Consider the following 17499-nt stretch of genomic DNA (forward strand, 5'->3'; position numbering starts at 1 on the left):
TACTCTCGGGTGCAATGTAACTACTGTCATACTGCCGTGTACACTGTAGCTTGAGATCCATTGGTATATACTGTACAGTCTACTCGGTTGTTAGTTTTCAATCTTGTTGTTGATGTTTTTGTTAATGTTGTTGTTGTTGATGATGTTATGTTGATGTTGTTGTCCTTGTTGTCATTGTCATCATAAATATACATGACAATACAAAAAAGTAACCCATATTACAAGTGATGACCACGGACATGTTACAGTAAATATTTATAATAACTATTTACTGTATATTCGTTGAGTGTAAATTATAATGATATGCATAAAGCTGTGTAAAAAAAAAGAACTAAGTATACCCCAAGCAAGTGATATGTTGCATGCAAGTTGATGAGATAAATGTGTGAAAGAACATTGTTACGTGATTTCACTGTAGGCTAGGATATGTCGGCCGGGTGTGGGTGTGGGTGTGGGTGTATGTGGGTGGGTGTGGGTGTGTGTGTGTGTGCGAAGTGAATTAAACAGTGGGAAGGAGAATTTCTCTGTGTCGTCATTATCATAATCTATGTTCCCATTACCTTCACTTGTGTTGGTCTACTTTGCCTTTTTTTTCTGGATCTCTATAATATAAGTTTTATTTTTATTGACTGCACATTTTTTTTCATTAATTTTAAAACATTGCATTAATCTATATCAAGTTTTAATTTTTGTCATATATCAAACAGTATATGTTGACCTCGTCTATTTCATTTAGTTTACAGTTTCGTTGTAAAGTTTGTTTTATAATTTATTCACACACTAGCAAAACTGCCCGGCTTTGCTCGGATATAACCTTGACTGTCATTGTTTGCCTTCCTGACATGGGTTACCACCTCCTGTAATCACCGTAGCGATATATATCAGTCCGTCCGTGGTGAAAAGGGGGCGGGGGGGGGAGGGCAACTGTCAACACACAAGGGCAGACATGAGCGACGGACGGTGATATAGAACCTGAACATGGAACGCTAAGCATAAGCTCCAGGACGGAAAAGGTCGAGAATGTAAACATGCCAGTCGGGATGGAGAGAAGAAAGTCACATCACCACCAGAAGGCTGCACCCCATCATGGAAACTTGAGTGGATGATCGATGATTCATGACTCTTGCTCTTATTATTAGTATATTCCTCTTATTTATCGATATTGGTGTTAGATACCATATATACATTTTTACACTGGGTCTCTTAGAACTGTTTAGGGTTTTGGGTTTGGTAATATGCTGTTTTAATTCATATTCGACTCTAACTTAATATATCTTTCTTTTTATTCCAAAGAAAATGGTAATATTAATTTTATTCATTGAACAATATTGATGAAATTACTTAGAATTTTTTTACTTGTGGCTTAAATCTCCATGAAAAATTGGGCATCAGAAGAAAATGAACACCGTTGAACTTACATCACACCACAACTATTATAAACAAAATTAATTCCCAACAAAAGTGGATACGAATTTGGAAATGATTGAAAAGTGAAATATTTGAACACAAACTTCATCCAGTCAGCACGAATTTTGGCTCACCCGGAAACTCAATGCCGGGATTCCACAAGATTCGTATAACAAAGTTTCCCCGTATACATAACACAGTATCTAATAGACTCAATTAAGCTAAACTAGGTAACTGATAACGTAGCTAGATTATATTTCCGATTCTTTAGTAAGGAGAGAAGAAAAATCACATTTGAGTGTTTAAAAATCCAGACCCGTAGTTCCTTGATTCGTGTCATAAATTCAGCGTCACTCGACCACAGTTCCCAGTGGGTCTCGGCCTTGGATGCTGCCTCACGCTGCTATGGCAAGTGACGACACCACGCCCGCGGGACCAGTTTTTGCTCACTCTGTCACGTCTTGGTTATATTTTTCTGGGCTTTTAGACACACTAGGGACAAGGACACAGGACACGCCCGACTAATTTTTTTGTACTCTGAGTGAGCAAAAAGACACGATCTACCTGTGTCCTTTTTTAGCTGAGTAATACCTGTTGTATGATGTACCGTTTTGATGGTGCGTTCACTAGGGCCTAGAATTATAATTATTATTATTATTATTATTATTATTATTATTATTATTATTATTATTATTATTATTATTATTATTATTTACTACTACTTTTTCTTTGGTGCTACGGAAATTTTTTATCTGAGAAACCTTTCCTTCTTTCACTAAAATATTTCATCCACTAACATCTGTTTACGTAACAATCAAACACCACAGTTAAATGTACCAGAAAACCTTTTAATTTTATTACTACGACTGTTTTGAAACGAGTGACACAAATTCAGATGATGCCAAATACCATCCCTCTCACACATCGAGCTTGAGTCTTTATTATGAGTCTAACGAGGTCTTGGCGTGGAGTCCTCGCTCTTGTATGACGGGCCTTGTAACCTTCCTGCCACTATTATCAACACAAGCATTAAGCGGAACGAGGGGGTGACGTGAACATTGAGTAGCCTTCCAGTTCCAAGGATATCTGGCGTATAGGCGAGAGTGATAAGTGAGGAGAGTGAAGGACGTACAGGAGGGAGGGAAGGAAGGAAGGTAGGTAGGGAGGGGTTGGAGTGGAGGGATGGAGGGAGGGAAGGATAAGATGTGTACAGGTGGAAAAATGTGTAAAGAAAGAACATAGTGATGTTTGTTTTGGTGTAATATTCATTGATTTTGTCTTGTAAATTGTCTTCGTTGTGTGTTTGTGTGTGTGTGTCCAACAGTATCAAGGGCAAAATCTTTGACGCGAAATTTTTGGCAGTAAATCTTAATAATTACAGACAATCTTACACCCGAGATTACTGAAAGACACTGTTTTGCTTTCATCATTATGTCAGATTGCTGTCGCTGTCAGTAGAGGGTGATAGACTAACTTTAGAGACAGACATAGTGTTACTCTGCAGGGAAAGTATACGCATTCACCTGAGAAAGTATACATATTTACCTGAGAAAATATACGCATTTACCTGAGAAAGTATACACATTTACCTGAAAAAATATACGCATTTACCTGAGAAAGTATACATATTTACCTGAGAAAGTATACATATTTACCTAAGAAAGTATATTCCGTCAGCTGAGGAAGTTTGCGTTACTCAGCAGAGGAAGGGAAAGGACAATAAAGGTCCTATTACATTATACCATCAATAGATTATCCACTCAAGAGCCAGAAATAAGAGTTCAATAAAAACGAGAAAGTTGTTTTTGGAATAGTTGATTGATTGATAGAATGGTTGATTGATTGGTGGAATGGTTGATTGATTGATTGATGGAATGATTGACTGAGTGTTTGGTTGATGAAATGATTGGTTGGTTGATTAATTGAGGGCTTCGCTGACTGGCTGCAAGACTGATTGAATAGTTTATTATTTAACTGGTTGATTGATTGATTGATGAGTGGAATGGTTGACTGACTTCGTGATTAGTGATTTCTCTGACCGTGTGAACCAGGTGGTTGGGTGGTTGGGTTCCTTCATCAAAGGAAAGGAATAACATGATTGAACCAAGGAATAGGACACACAAGCCAGCCAAGGATTGAAAAACGTGGATCTGTGTTTCCAAAAATCGTGTCTTATGTTAGTGAGTCAATCTGATGCTCACTGTCAGATTTTGTGGACGATTGAAGATAATTTCGTGTCAGTGAGAGAATTAGATTGGTGTTATCTGTCAGTTTTAAGACAGATTTCGTAGTCTGTTTTGTAGGTGATTTAAGTCAATTCGCGTTAGCCACCGAAGCAGCGGTCTTTTGTGTATGCGATGAAATGCAGGTTAATTCAGGTGTATGGTTTAATAGCCAAATCATTTGTGTAATTTTACGCCAGCGTGATGTTCACTCTTGTGGTAAATCAGGTCGCGTGTGTTGGAAATTTATGAGTCACTTCTCATTCATGGTTTACTTGAATTCACTCCTTCTATTGTGTATGAGAGATACATCAACATAGCGTTGTTTGTTTCAAGGGCTCCTGCCTGGGGGTTTGGCCATGGTCACACAACAACGGATTACATATGAAATTGACTGTATTTCTGTAAGATTTATCGTTGGTCAGATAAACATAACCTCTGTGAATGACATTGAAATTGAACCTAGATGTATGCGTCATAGAGGAGAGGCATTGTCCAAGCTCAAGGCTTAAATACACTTAAGTGGTCATGTAACTTATATTATCGTGGACGGAATCTAAGTAGGCAGTCATGAAACACACACACACACACACACACACACACAAATAAAATAAAACCAAGTACAAGATAATCAGACAACAATTTACATAATGATCACAACCAGTTTATAAACACATAATAACTCCCAGAGTGACTAAAGTATTTATTTTTTAGCCTTCATAAGTTAACAAAACTCGAGTCGAGGAAACAGTGATCTTACCACCCTCACCTGCCTCCCGTGATAACCTCCACCAACACCCACTTCCTTCACGACCCACACCCACCTCCTTCACCACCCTCACCCACCACCCTCACCCACCACCTTTACCACCCCCTCCCACCTTCTTCACCACCCCTGCCTACCTGCACACCACCTTCACCAGCACCTTCACCACTATCACCCACCACCCTCTCCCACCACCCTCACCCGCCACACTCCTGTCCTCGATTTGACATTAACAAGAGGAAAGCCACAGACACGAGGGACTTATACTCACAGTTATAAAATACTCGAAGAATGAAGACAAAAATAAATAATAGAAGAGGTAAAGAAGTTAGAAAAAATATAATGCTGTAATTGTGAGAACACGGTGAAGTATGTCCGCTTGTGCAAAAGGCAAAACGATTACTACCGACTGCTATGACTTAGAGGCGCTATCTTGTGTATAAAACCAATAATAGTGTCTTAATAGCATTCAGTACGCTATTATAATGAGCTATTTGAATGTTACGAAAATAGTCTTACGGGTAATAATAAGCAATGAAAACTTATTTTTAACAATGGTAAAATTATTGAGAATAAATATATATAATTTACATCACACAGTAAAAATATATCAGTTAACCTCGGCTGTCTTGGTATATTTATCACCCTCTCTCTCTGGGCTGGACAAGTGAAGGCTCAGTCCCTCTTGTCTGTTGTGTTGTTGTCATGAACTCCTGTTACTTGTGGGTGAGCTGAGGCAGGCAGAGACTTGTATTGAATATAGAACCGATTAGTTTAATGGGACACCTGCCTGTATTACCTTTGTGAAGAATAAAGGGTTAAAAGATCAGATAGTCTCTCTAATGAATAATGTAAGCAATATATGAAGGAGTTTATTGCTGTATAATGGAACTATTGAGCCACCATACACTGCCCCGGTGCGCCACACAGAGAAACCATGCGCATGACGTCATTCACTCGACCTCCCTCCTCTCTGATAGGTCATAAGCCTCAGTGATGAAATTCATTTCTTGTAAACTGATTACGTTTATACACTCATGAGACTTACCCAATCAGAGAAAGCCAACTGTGTGACGTCATGCATTTGCTCCCCTTTGATTAGTCATATTTTTTCATTCTCGAATTGTTTAACTAATGAAGAGAAAGCAGGTAGCATAACATCGTTCACTTTGAGAGATCAGAAAGGTGAATGTTGGGTATATACACTGGGGACGTTTCTCTCCTTCACAGAGTAACGGCACAAACACGTTTAACAACATCATAAATATGGTCAAACCTGCGTCATTTTACAACAGGGGACTCGAACATTGGAGGCAGAACACATCCTACCCTGAATACCACGTGTGAACACCATATATATGTAAAACAGGGAGCACAGTATGGTAGTTGAGAGAACATACCACAATGATACCTAGATAAGAACACGAGGACAGAACATAACAGAACAACACATACACAAAAACACTACATAACAGATCAAGACATACAAGAACATTACCTAACATACAGAACAACACATACAAGAACACTATATAACATACAACACACAAGAACACTAGATATCAGAACAAAACATACAGGAACACTACATAACAGAACAACACACAAGAACACAACCTAACAACACTCACACGAACACTACATAACAAAACAAAGTACATGCTAGAACACCTTACAAGATATCTCAGTGCATTGAACAACACCACAGAACATTGTACCACCACATTGTACCAGAACACAGAAGTACCACACAAGTAGAACACACACATCACATCTACAAGAACACACAGGTAAGAATACAAGCAACAGAACACCTACCCAAAAAACGCCCTCCGTAGCATCCTGAGCACTATAACCCTCATGCTGGTGGTGATGAGGTGTGTCTGTGTGTGAGTGAGTGTGATGGCTCCTCCTCCGTCGGGCAGTCAGGCAGGCAAGCTCACATGATCAGTAACTGCATTTGTCTCTTCGCCTTACGGGATCGTTGGGGGTCGGCTAAGGCTGGTGCAAATGTTGAGTGCTTGAGTTCTCTTGCTTCGTTTGTGTGTGTGTGTGTGTGTGTGTGTGTGTGTGTGTGTGTGTGTGTGTGTGTATGTAGTGTTTTGTGAATGCACTTATATGGCTTAGATTTTTGCTTCACAGGTGTTGAGGTAATGGAGAGACTTGTTTTTACGTCAAATTTCTACTCTTTTTCAACTTGTTACTTTGCCTGCACTTGTTTCCTTCTCAAGGTCCTACACTCTCACGCCTATCATAACCACTTGACAGTAATGGTAGTCTGCCCCTCTCCTTCCTCTGTCTCGTCCATATACTTCTTGCAGGCACACTGGTGAAGAAACTTGCCTCGCTTTCCAGAGAGGATATTTCCTTTAGCCGGTCAAATACAGTTTTCCTTCAATAAAATACAAGTTTGTTGCCGTCGAGTCTCAACACTAGGTTTGTTTTTCTTCAGGTGGACCAATGAAAACGCGCCTTACTACGTCGCGAGATTTGATTGGACGGCCGGGCGCCTCATGGGTCTTGTCTCAGTGTTACACTACGTTCACAGCTTCAGCTTTCTCTTTTCCTACACTTAACACAGTGTTAGCGTCGCCAGGCAGCCTCAAGAGCGGAAAGTTCACCACCTAGGCACAGTGCTTGCCCTTATAACAGAGCTCTCACTCACAATACTTAACAACACTCCCGGAAATTGGTGGAAATAAGAAATCAACTGAGAATGAAGTCTCGATGCAACGCACCCACCAAGAACAGCCGGTCCGTGTGTGATTATTCAGCCTGCCATGTGGCGTGCGGTTGCCAATTGCACACCATAAATTGTGTTTTAAATCCCACGACTGGTTTTTTCCCCTGTTCAGAATTGTTACAGTATTAACGGCTTTTTTGGTGTCTATCTACTGTATGAGTTTCTCTACCGTTGATATGAAGAAAATCCAGAAACAACATGTTTATTGTGGACGTCTTGGGATAGGGAGTTGCCAGATCTGGCTATCCTCGCCATGTAACGGAGGAGGATGGGACACTGCTATGATTGTCCGGAAGTGACTGGAATACACATTGATTTCCTCTGTCATTCCATCACACCTGGCTTTGCATGGCACCAGTTAACACAAGCTTGATCATTAAACCTAATTTACGACCCCCTGAACCGCCAATCACGACCCCCTCTCCACTCCTCCCGACAGTAACTTCAACACGATAGTAAGTAACGTCTTAAGTAAGCGTGACGACGTAGCAGAAAACAGCGTCAAAGGGAAAGTAGATAACACTTGATAAAAGGAAGAACTACTCGAGGAAAGTTGTCGTCTACATATTGTTTGTGTCTGGCCGCCCATCGACTGCCACGTTACTTCTTTAGGAGACACTCAGAGATATCTCTGAAGTTGGTTGACGACTACATTTACTGTGTGTGTGTGTGTGTGTGTGTGTGTGTGTGTGTGTGTGTGTGTGCGCGCGTGCGTGTGTGTGTGTGTGTGCGCACGCTTTTTCGGGTACACCTCCACATCTGTGAGTAGGCTTGCGTGCGTTTGCACGTGTATACACATACATAGGAAAAAATTATGTAAAATAAGACTCTGAAATTACAATGTAATTATGTAATTATGTAAACTGTGTATCATATAATTACTCATCAGGGAAAGAAACGTATTTTGTTTTTTCGCAGAATAGGAAGATTTTATGCATGAGGCCGAAACAATGAGACAATGATCCACTACAACTTCCCTGTTGTTCTTGTTGAATTTTGGAAAGGGCTCCTGCAATTAAGGCTGTGTCCTCCATATCATGATAGTCCTACATCAGCTGACCCACAATAATGGTTGACCCTCGTGTAACGAGGATGGCCGGCCCTAGGGCCACCTAGGCGTGAATTTGTTTAAGGTGTAGAAGCTGTCGCTATCACAACAACCACACCCTAAGTTAACGAGTTGTATGACCCAGTGTTAAGGAATAGTCCTAGAAGACCGGACAACTCGCCAAATGCACTGGCTAACCATTACCCCAGAACACGATCCGCAAATCGATTAACATCCAGGTCCCTATTTACCGCTGGGTAGACAGAGGCAAATGGCGTAAAGAAACTTGCCCATAGCTTCACCCTACACACACACACACACACACACAGTCATTCTGTAACAGCTGGAGAATGTAAATAAACACGTGAAACAACGAGCAGCTAATCCTAATTAACAAACACGTAAGGCTGCAAACAACGGATGAATATAAACAAACACGTGGGGCCACGATCAGCTGTCCGATGTAAACAAATACATGGGGCTGCGAACAACTGATGAATATTAACTAACACGTGGGGTCAAGATCACCTGTTCGATATAAACAAACAAGGGAAGCGGCCCGGACCGTAACAAGAGATGCTGTAGGCTCTGACACTGGCTTATATCTTGAGTTGCCACCGAGTCCTTTAAGAGTGGATTTAAACGAATTGATTTACCTTTTATACTGTCTTTGGGGTAAACGCTGTATTTTTATGTTTTCTGACGATGTTGCATGGGTTTGATATCTCTGTACCCCTGGTCAGTATGGTCGTTTCATGGTCATTTTGCCTAAAACGCATTTCCTTTTATAATTTGTAAGGAATGAGGAAGATTGACGGCAGGAAAGGACAAGATAATGAGGCTCTTAATTACTAAAACGATGTCAATGTTACAACAAATTTGTTTTTTATGATAATTTTATATTTATCTTTTTTGTGATATGCATTTTCAAGACATCTGATGTATTCTCAAGATGTACTTTACAAGAAACTACAGAACGCATTATTTTTCCCAAACTGTTGATGAGTTACGTGACTGGTCCTTACTGTAAGTGTGGGTGGCTTGGCTGTTTGACTAATGATGGAGAACTCCCTGGTTGGTCGTGCATGAAGAGCTCATTATTCACCTTGTACATTAAGTGTTCCTCAAATGTTAATACATCAGGAGATAAAATCCTCCATCACCACACTCACTAACATCACCACCAATATCACCAGCACCACCATCACCACCACCACCATCACCAGCACCACCATCACCACCACCACCATCACCAGCACCACCATGCAATACAGAGTTATGCTATCATCAATTTTCACCAACGCGGTTATTATCAACACTATTATATACGTTATGAAACAAGTGAAAGGCGTTATTAAAATTATTCAGTTAACGAGGCAGCATTTGGAGGGTTACTTCAGTGATGCCAAGAGATGAATTGTAAACAAATAGTATAAATATTAATTGATTCCGAACAGCCATTTTACCCCCATCTAGTGACGTATATTTTCACTAGTAGGAAGAATGAAAAAAAAATAAGAAGAAGATAAAAGGAACACACTTGATAATACATTAACATAGAGAAAATACAAATATCTAACAAATTACTATATCATATTTCAGATTTTCAGAAATTCGTAAGATAAATAATCCTCGTAACTTATCAATACCTAATTGGTTATCTTGAACTAAACCACAAAATCAACATCAATTCAATAACACAAACGGACACGTTCACTTAGCACCATCCAGGACACAGCAGCATTAACGCACTGAATCAGGAAAAACTGAAAATTCCTGGAAATCTGGAAATTTAGATATTCACTGAAATTAGGAATCTGGTTGAAGAAACGAAACCAAAGTGTTTATTGACATGAATATTTTTTTTTTCAATTGAGGTTTGTGAAGTAATTATTTGTCATGTTATTTCTCCTGTGTGTGTGTGTGTGTGTGTGTGTGTGTGTGTGTGTGTGTGTGTGTGTGTGTGTGTGTGTGTGAGGCCGCTAGAACTCTCTCCACAAGGCCAACTAGTTCGTTCTGGGTGCCAACAATATACGAGATCCTGACCAGAGCTACCAGAGTACAGTTACGTGTTGGTTCATAGCTTCGTCTTGCTTGTAACTGGCTTGGTTTGTTTGTAGGAGGCTTCATTTGTTTGTAGGTGGCTTGGTTTATGTTTATGCCTTGTTTGTAGGTGGCTTGGTTTGTTTGTAGGTGGCTTGGTTTGTTGTGTGTCTGTGGCTTGGTTTGTTTGTATTAGTGGCTTGGTTAGTGAATTAGTTACTTTGTTTTTATGATAGTGATGTGGTTTGTATTCTTATGGCTTAGTTTATGTGTTTGTAGCTAGGTGTGTGTTTGTGGCTTGTTTGGGGGGTGTTATTGTCTTGTTTTGAATGTTATTGTCTTTCTTTGTGTGCTCGTAAATTGAGTTTGGTTTTGGTCATAAAAAAAAACACACACACACATGTTAATAATCAAAAAGAATTACAGTAATATAATAAATATGGTGAGTAGAAAACAATGTCAAGTGAGATGAAGAAGAAGGTGAAGATAGGGTAGATGTAGTTAGGAATGATAGAGAATAGTGGATGATAGAAATGAAGGAGAGACGAGGAAGAGGAGATAAAGGAAAAATAAAAAAAATATAGATTTGTTTCAGTAATAGATACAAAGATGACGAGAAGGAAAATGAAAGAAGACGAGATAACGTAAATTAGAATGAAAGTAGATGAAGAAACAACAGGTAAATAGGGAATGAGGTGAGAGAGAGAGAGAGAGCATCAAAGAAAAGCCATTTATTAATTTGACGTATGCTCTGAGGCAGTGCGACGGGATAGTATAAACACAATAAAGGAGGAAGACGTTAAAACCAGAATGAGAGGAATAACGTAGATAAAATCAAATAAAAGGAAAAACTAAAAATGGCTGAAGGTGGGAAAGGCTAAATGTAGTGATGACGCAGTGAGAGGGAGAGAGGAGAGAAGACTAGGAAAGATGTGACCTCATGCTGCGTGATTGGGGGAGGGTGGGGGGAGGTGAGGGAAGGGGTGATTTGATGGTTAGGGAAGATGGGAGAAAGTGGTAATGATGAAATGGGAAAGAGGGAGGAGGGGAGGATAAGGATGGTGATGAGGAGGGACAATGATAAGGTAGGGGAGGTAGGAGGGAATAGGAGAGAGAGAGAGGGAGGGAGAAATGAATGAGGGGTAAAGGGTAAGGAAACGTGAGGGGCAGACACGCAGGAGGGAGGGAGGGAGGGAGGGGGGGTGATAAGGGATGGAGGGGGTAGGAGGTAGAGTGAGTGGAATGAGCTGACCACGCAAGAAACATTAACTAACTAACGGTAGTTGTGTATTTAATTATGGGAGAGAGATGCCAGTTTCTTTGTTATATTGTCCTTGTGTTTGTCACCATAAGATGTGCTTGTTAGAGATTTTCCCTAAAGGTCCGTAGGTAATGTAAACAAGTTTTTATGACTATGTGTTACGCTCACTACGATAATTTATGGCATTTTGGTAAGTTTATTCAATATATGTATATATATATAAATATATTTTGATAACCGTGTCTAACGTAAAGATCACATAACGGGGATAGCAGAGGTCACCGTTCTGAGCTGTTTCAAGACACGACCAGGAACTAGGGTGAGAGACACAACAACTCCTCCCACGAACGTATTGTGAATGTATGGAACAACTTACCCGAGCAGTTGGTTAAATCAGGTTTGCAAACGGGTTGACCTTCGAGAGATGACCGGACTTGTACTGGGCAGATCAAATGTACAGTTACAGAACACACTAACAACGCACAATAAAGATCACTGTCCTTCTATCTCTAATGCTACATGAATGATATACAAAATGAATGACAATATTTATAGGTATCTCGAAAAAACAGCTGATTTGATTTAAAGAGACGTAAGTAATAATCACTTCCGTCTATAGCCTGAATCTTCTGGCGTGAGAGAGAATATATATATTTGTCACATTTACTGTTACTCTGAGGACAATATGACATTAAGTGGATGGGTGGGTGTGTTGGTGGGTGGGTGGGTGGGTGGGTGGGTGTGTGTTGGTGGATGTGTGTTGGTGGTTGGGCGGGTGTGTTGGTGGGTGGTTGGGTGGGTGCTGATGGGTGGGTGCGGAAGACTTGGTAATGGCCGGTAGTGAACTATGTTCCCAAGGGAGAATTGTTGTCATCCTGTGTCCCAGAGATACTTCCCGAGACTAGAGTTTGGTGGTTGAGAGAGAGAGAGAGAGAGAGAGAGAGAGAGAGAGAGAGAGAGAGAGATCATGCATACAGTATCATTTATTGCGTAAGGTCTATGACACTATCACATGCAATACACAACTTCCGTGACGCTACAGTTGTGTCACACGAAAACATAGACCATTTTGCTCTTAATACGGGGTTACAAACAACCTGGTGTACCTACTCATGATATCGTGATGACACTCATATGTAGAGCTCACTCGTATTTCCGGGCACAGTTACTCACGTGGATAAAACACGCACACACACGCACACACGCATACATAACACACCCAAGCACACAAAAACATGTGAAACGAACTTACACACACACACACACACACACACACACACACGAAGATGCACAAATAAACATCCACCAACACCAATTCTCCCACTCTTTTGCACGATAGATATGAAATGTTTTATCTCCTCCTGTGGACAAAATACCTTAAACTTTCTGTGCCAAACAAAAACTTTTATTACATTTCACCATTTCCTATACGATAATATACAATACACTTTTTCCTCACCCCTACAGGAAATACATAATACTTTCCCTTCATTAACTTATAACAACAGATCATAAGTTCCTTCCTATCCACTTATAAATACTTTATACTTTCTCTCCTTTCCCCCATTCATTCCTTTCCTCATTTAGACGACCCTCAGTACTTCCCATGCCAAAAACTAAGAATACTTTTTCCTCCTCACCGATCAAAAGTTTACAAACCTTCCTGTACTTGTCCATATGATGCTTGAAACTTTCTCATTCATAAAATATATAATATTTTCTCTCTTTCAACTCACTAAAATATACAGAATAACTGGCAGTGTCACAAGAGGCCATATTACACACACACACACACACACACACACACACACACACACACACACAAGACACCAGGCAAGCTTCCGTGTTACCACCACCTTTTTTTTTGGAAAGTGATAGCCATTATTTCCAGCACGTCGCGAGCTGTGCCCAGACGATGCAGTCAGCTGATGATAATAACACAGCCGAGTCTCCCAGGATTACGTCATTTTGCCTGGACGATTGCGTCATTGCTGTTGACACGCAGATCACAGCTGAGTTGAGATGAGCTGAGGGTGTCTTTGCATGCTTGTGTGTGTGTGTGTGTGTGTGCGTAAGTGTCTGAGTGTGTTCATCTGTGTGAGGCAGGGACGAAAGAGATAAACCACAAGAAAATAGCTCCCCCAAGAAAAAATAAATAAACAAATAAATAAATAAACTTCAAATAATAATAAATATAATAAACATCTAGCCAGTAAATACAACCAAAAAAATTCACCCCCTCCCCCAATAAATATCAAGACAGATTACACCTGCAGGGATATATTAAATACTTGATAGTACAGTCACAAGGCTTCGTGCAGTGCAGTCATTCCGTCACGCTAAGCTGTGAGAGATCTGGAAGTGGTGATGCAAAAAAGTAGTAGTGTTATAAGAATGTTAACGATGGGCGATCAGGAAATGGTGATAAAGATGGGAGGTGGGGGAAACAGTGATGAAATAGTGAGAAATATGTAAGATGAAAGGATAGAGAGTATGTTGGGACGATGGATGAGAGATATGGAAAGATGGGTGAGAAAGATAGAGAAGATGGGTGAGAGAGATAGATGAATGGATTAGAGAAATAGGAGAATGAGTGAGAAAGACGTGATGGAAGTAAACACGGTAAGAGACGGTAAGGGAAAATCTTATAATTTTTTTTAGATAAGACAACAAAAGGATGAGTTGGAGAGAAAAAAAAATAACGATAACAAAGACGAAATAAGAATGAAGAAAGGTTACGAAATCGTGTACAAGGAGCCATAAGAATTGTACAGCATAATGATGAGATCTCAGAGAAACGAAATATACAGACATAGGTAAATATTTATAAGCATCTGTGTGTAAGAGAAGGAATAGGTTCATGTTTATTGTTTTAGACCTTAATTATAAAGTTTATTTTATTTTTATTCATAACAGTTTCGTAGTTTATAGTAGATAAGCGAAAATATAAGATACCATAGCGGTCACGACATCTCAGGTATTTTTCGTATCTACAGGTGTACGTAATGTAAATAGACAGTTTACCTGACGATCTGAGGGTTACTACCTGTATCACGTGTACTACATATTAACACAGAGAGACATGCTTGACGACTTGAGGCTCTCTATGACATAATAACAAGAGGCTAGCGACAGTAAGTTGATCAAGGACTCGGTCGGTCTAGCTTGGGTGACGATACAAGGTTGCTGTTTACATCGCTTACGTCATTAGCTACTTAGTAACATCACTGCCTCTTCATTCCACCTCCCCACCACTGCCCCTTCCCTCCCCCTCCATACCACTGCCCCTTCCCTCCCCTTCCCCACCACTGCCCCTTCCTAACTCCCCCTCCCCACCACCACCTTGACCACTCCCGCCCTACCATCCTCCCTTTCTCTTACATCAGCTAATTCCCCTTGATTTTCCATCTCTCTTATACCAGTTTATCTTTTTTTCTCCTTACACTCCTTCTCTATCGCTCCACCTTCTACTCCTCCTCCTTCTACTCCTCCTCCTTCTACTCCTCCTTCTTCTCCTACTCCTACTCCTGCTCCTACTCCCCATCACTAATTCAATACTGATTTACCTCCTCCCACCCGCACACTCCTTCACTTCCATCAGGTCACTCTCCTAGTTCTCCAAGCGACATATCTTAAGGTTACTTCTCTTCTTCTAATCTTCTTTTTACGAATCTGTCTTCCTTCCCCATCCACATCCCTCTTCTCCACAACCATCCATCCACACCCCCCTTCCCCTATGACCACCCATCCATACCCCCTCTCCTATGACCACACATCCACACTTCCTCCATATATGACCACCATACCACACCCTTCCTATCTCCCTCGCCCCTTAGACCAGCATCAAGACCACCATAACATTAAACTTACACAAGCGTAACACCCCCACCACAATGACAGGTTGGTGGGAAACTTGTTAAACACACTCACACACACACACACACACACACACACACACTGTAAACAAAAAATAATAATTCTGACCTCCACGGTAAACATAACGAGCCAATAACAGTGGTATTATAACACATAATGAAGGATCCCCACAATAATCTACTTCCCCTTCCCTAGTGGTTGTCATTAAGAACAATTTACATTTTATAACGAGGGGAAATGACTCAGGTGAGAGAGAGAGAGAGAGAGAGACCGGAAGGGTATTTACGTGTAGCTGATGAGAGGAAATGAAAGAGAGAAGACAAATTAAGGAATGATGGATAAGAGATAATGGTGGAGGAAGAGGAGTTATATAGGGTAGGATTATACGAAGCAGTAGCAAGGAAGTAGCGAACAATGGAAAGGGGGAAAAAGAGGAAGTAACAAGTGATAAAAAAAAGAGAAACATGATTATTACAATGGTGATAAAAGAAGAAGTGTTTAACAAGCGATAAAAAAAAGATAGGAATTACTTAAAGGTAGCAATGAGAACAGTCGTGGTGGCAGTTATTTTGAAAGAATTTGGTGAAAATGACTGAAACGGAAAACGGAATGAGGGATAATGTGAAAAAAAAGTAAGGAAGAAGGTAAAGAAGAAACAAAGACCACATCATAAAATTGATCAAATTGGCTAGATAATGGGGGGGGAATAAAGTCATTTATTGTCGGAAAATTCTCCCTTGTGTTGGGTTCTGAATGACAAACTAAGGAAAGTCAGGGAAAGAGGTTATAAACAGACAGATTAAGGGAATTAATTGTATCATTAATCCTCTTTAGTGAGGGGTATAATAACAGTTGTAGTATAATGCATCATATTTAATGTTATTGTATCAAGACAACACTATGAAGAATGACCAGTTTATTCAGACGTTGAGAAAAATTGAATTATATCGCCATTAATCCAAATATTATGACAACAAAATTACTTAAAAGTAAGATTTTAGTCAATGTTATACCAAGTTATTGCGGGCGTAATCAGTTTCTACTACTACTACTTCTACTACTAATGCTACTAATACTACTAATGCTACTAATAATAATAACAGCAGTAGTAAATCAAGAGAGTGTGGGAACTAACACTCTGGAAACTGTATGCCAAGGAAGAGTAGAATCAGTCGGAAAAAACTACAGAAGGGGCGGAAATGGAATATTAATGTATAAAGTAAAAAACAAACAAATATTAAATAAAAAAAAGGACGAGAATTCACGAAGAGGAAGAGAACAGACAGGAAATAGTGAGAACTAGGCCACAAAAAAAAATAAATATCAGGAGAAATCTGAATATAAGTCAGGAAGAAATGTTTATTTAATGTCATAGAAAATCTGATACGCAAGCAAGGATATCTGATTAAATCCCTTAGGTTGAAGATCTGAGTTGTTAGGAAGAAAACTATGATTACTTAGATAAAGAAAACATTAAAGAAAACGGTGTGTGAATCGTCGACTGCATAAAGAAAATAGAATGTAGGTTAAAACAAACAAAACCAAAACACCACCAGGAAGCTTGTAAGAATGAGAATAAGAACGAGAAGTAAGAAAGAGAACGAGTGAAGGAAAACATGACCCAAGGACAGCTTAAAAACTGTGTTGGTCCTTGACTACCGGAGAACTTTTTAAAACTTTTAGAGTCTGTAGTTTATCCTTGAAGATGATGTGGTGGTGGGGTATGTGTGAAGATGATGATGGTTGGGAAAATGATGATAATGGTGTGGAAGGTGAAGATGATAATGATGGTGGGATATGAGAAAAAAGTGATGAAAGTGATGAAGGATAAGACGAGAAGAAAACCTGTGGATAAAAACACACAAAAAAAATGAGATGAAGGAACACCGGAAAATGCGAAGACAAAGGGAAGGAGTAAGGAATAATATGATAATAAGGAGGTGAGAGAGAGAGAGAGAGAGAGGATTACTGTCTTCCCTCCACCACTACCTCTCCCTTCGCCACTACCTCCCATCACTACCCCTACTTCTTCCCACATCACCACTATTTCCCCCCACCCCCTCCTATCCTCACCACTACCATCACTTCCCCCACTCCCTCACCACTACCGTTACTAACCCTCCCCTTACCACT

At 40.1% G+C, this 17499-nt stretch overlaps 2 protein-coding genes across 4 annotated transcripts in view; one reads left to right on the plus strand and one right to left on the minus strand.

Annotated features, from left to right (window-relative positions):
- The window catches only part of LOC121878530 (carbohydrate sulfotransferase 3-like), a 91755-nt gene extending 84606 nt beyond the window's left edge, over window positions 1-7149 (minus strand). Inside the window, exon 1 of the mRNA XM_042384797.1 lies at window positions 6214-7149. Within this exon, the coding sequence (XP_042240731.1) occupies window positions 6214-6257 (44 nt within the window). The 5' untranslated portion in view covers window positions 6258-7149. The remainder of the gene's footprint in view (window positions 1-6213) is intronic.
- Window positions 1-17499, plus strand: part of LOC121878531 (solute carrier family 35 member G1-like) — a 133087-nt gene that overhangs the window by 77809 nt on the left and 37779 nt on the right. The gene's annotated exons all lie outside the window — the stretch shown is intronic.

This window comes from Homarus americanus, unplaced genomic scaffold, assembly GCF_018991925.1.
Source record: "Homarus americanus isolate GMGI-L3 unplaced genomic scaffold, GMGI_Hamer_2.0 scaffold41027, whole genome shotgun sequence".
In the NCBI taxonomy this organism is placed as follows: domain Eukaryota; kingdom Metazoa; phylum Arthropoda; class Malacostraca; order Decapoda; family Nephropidae; genus Homarus; species Homarus americanus.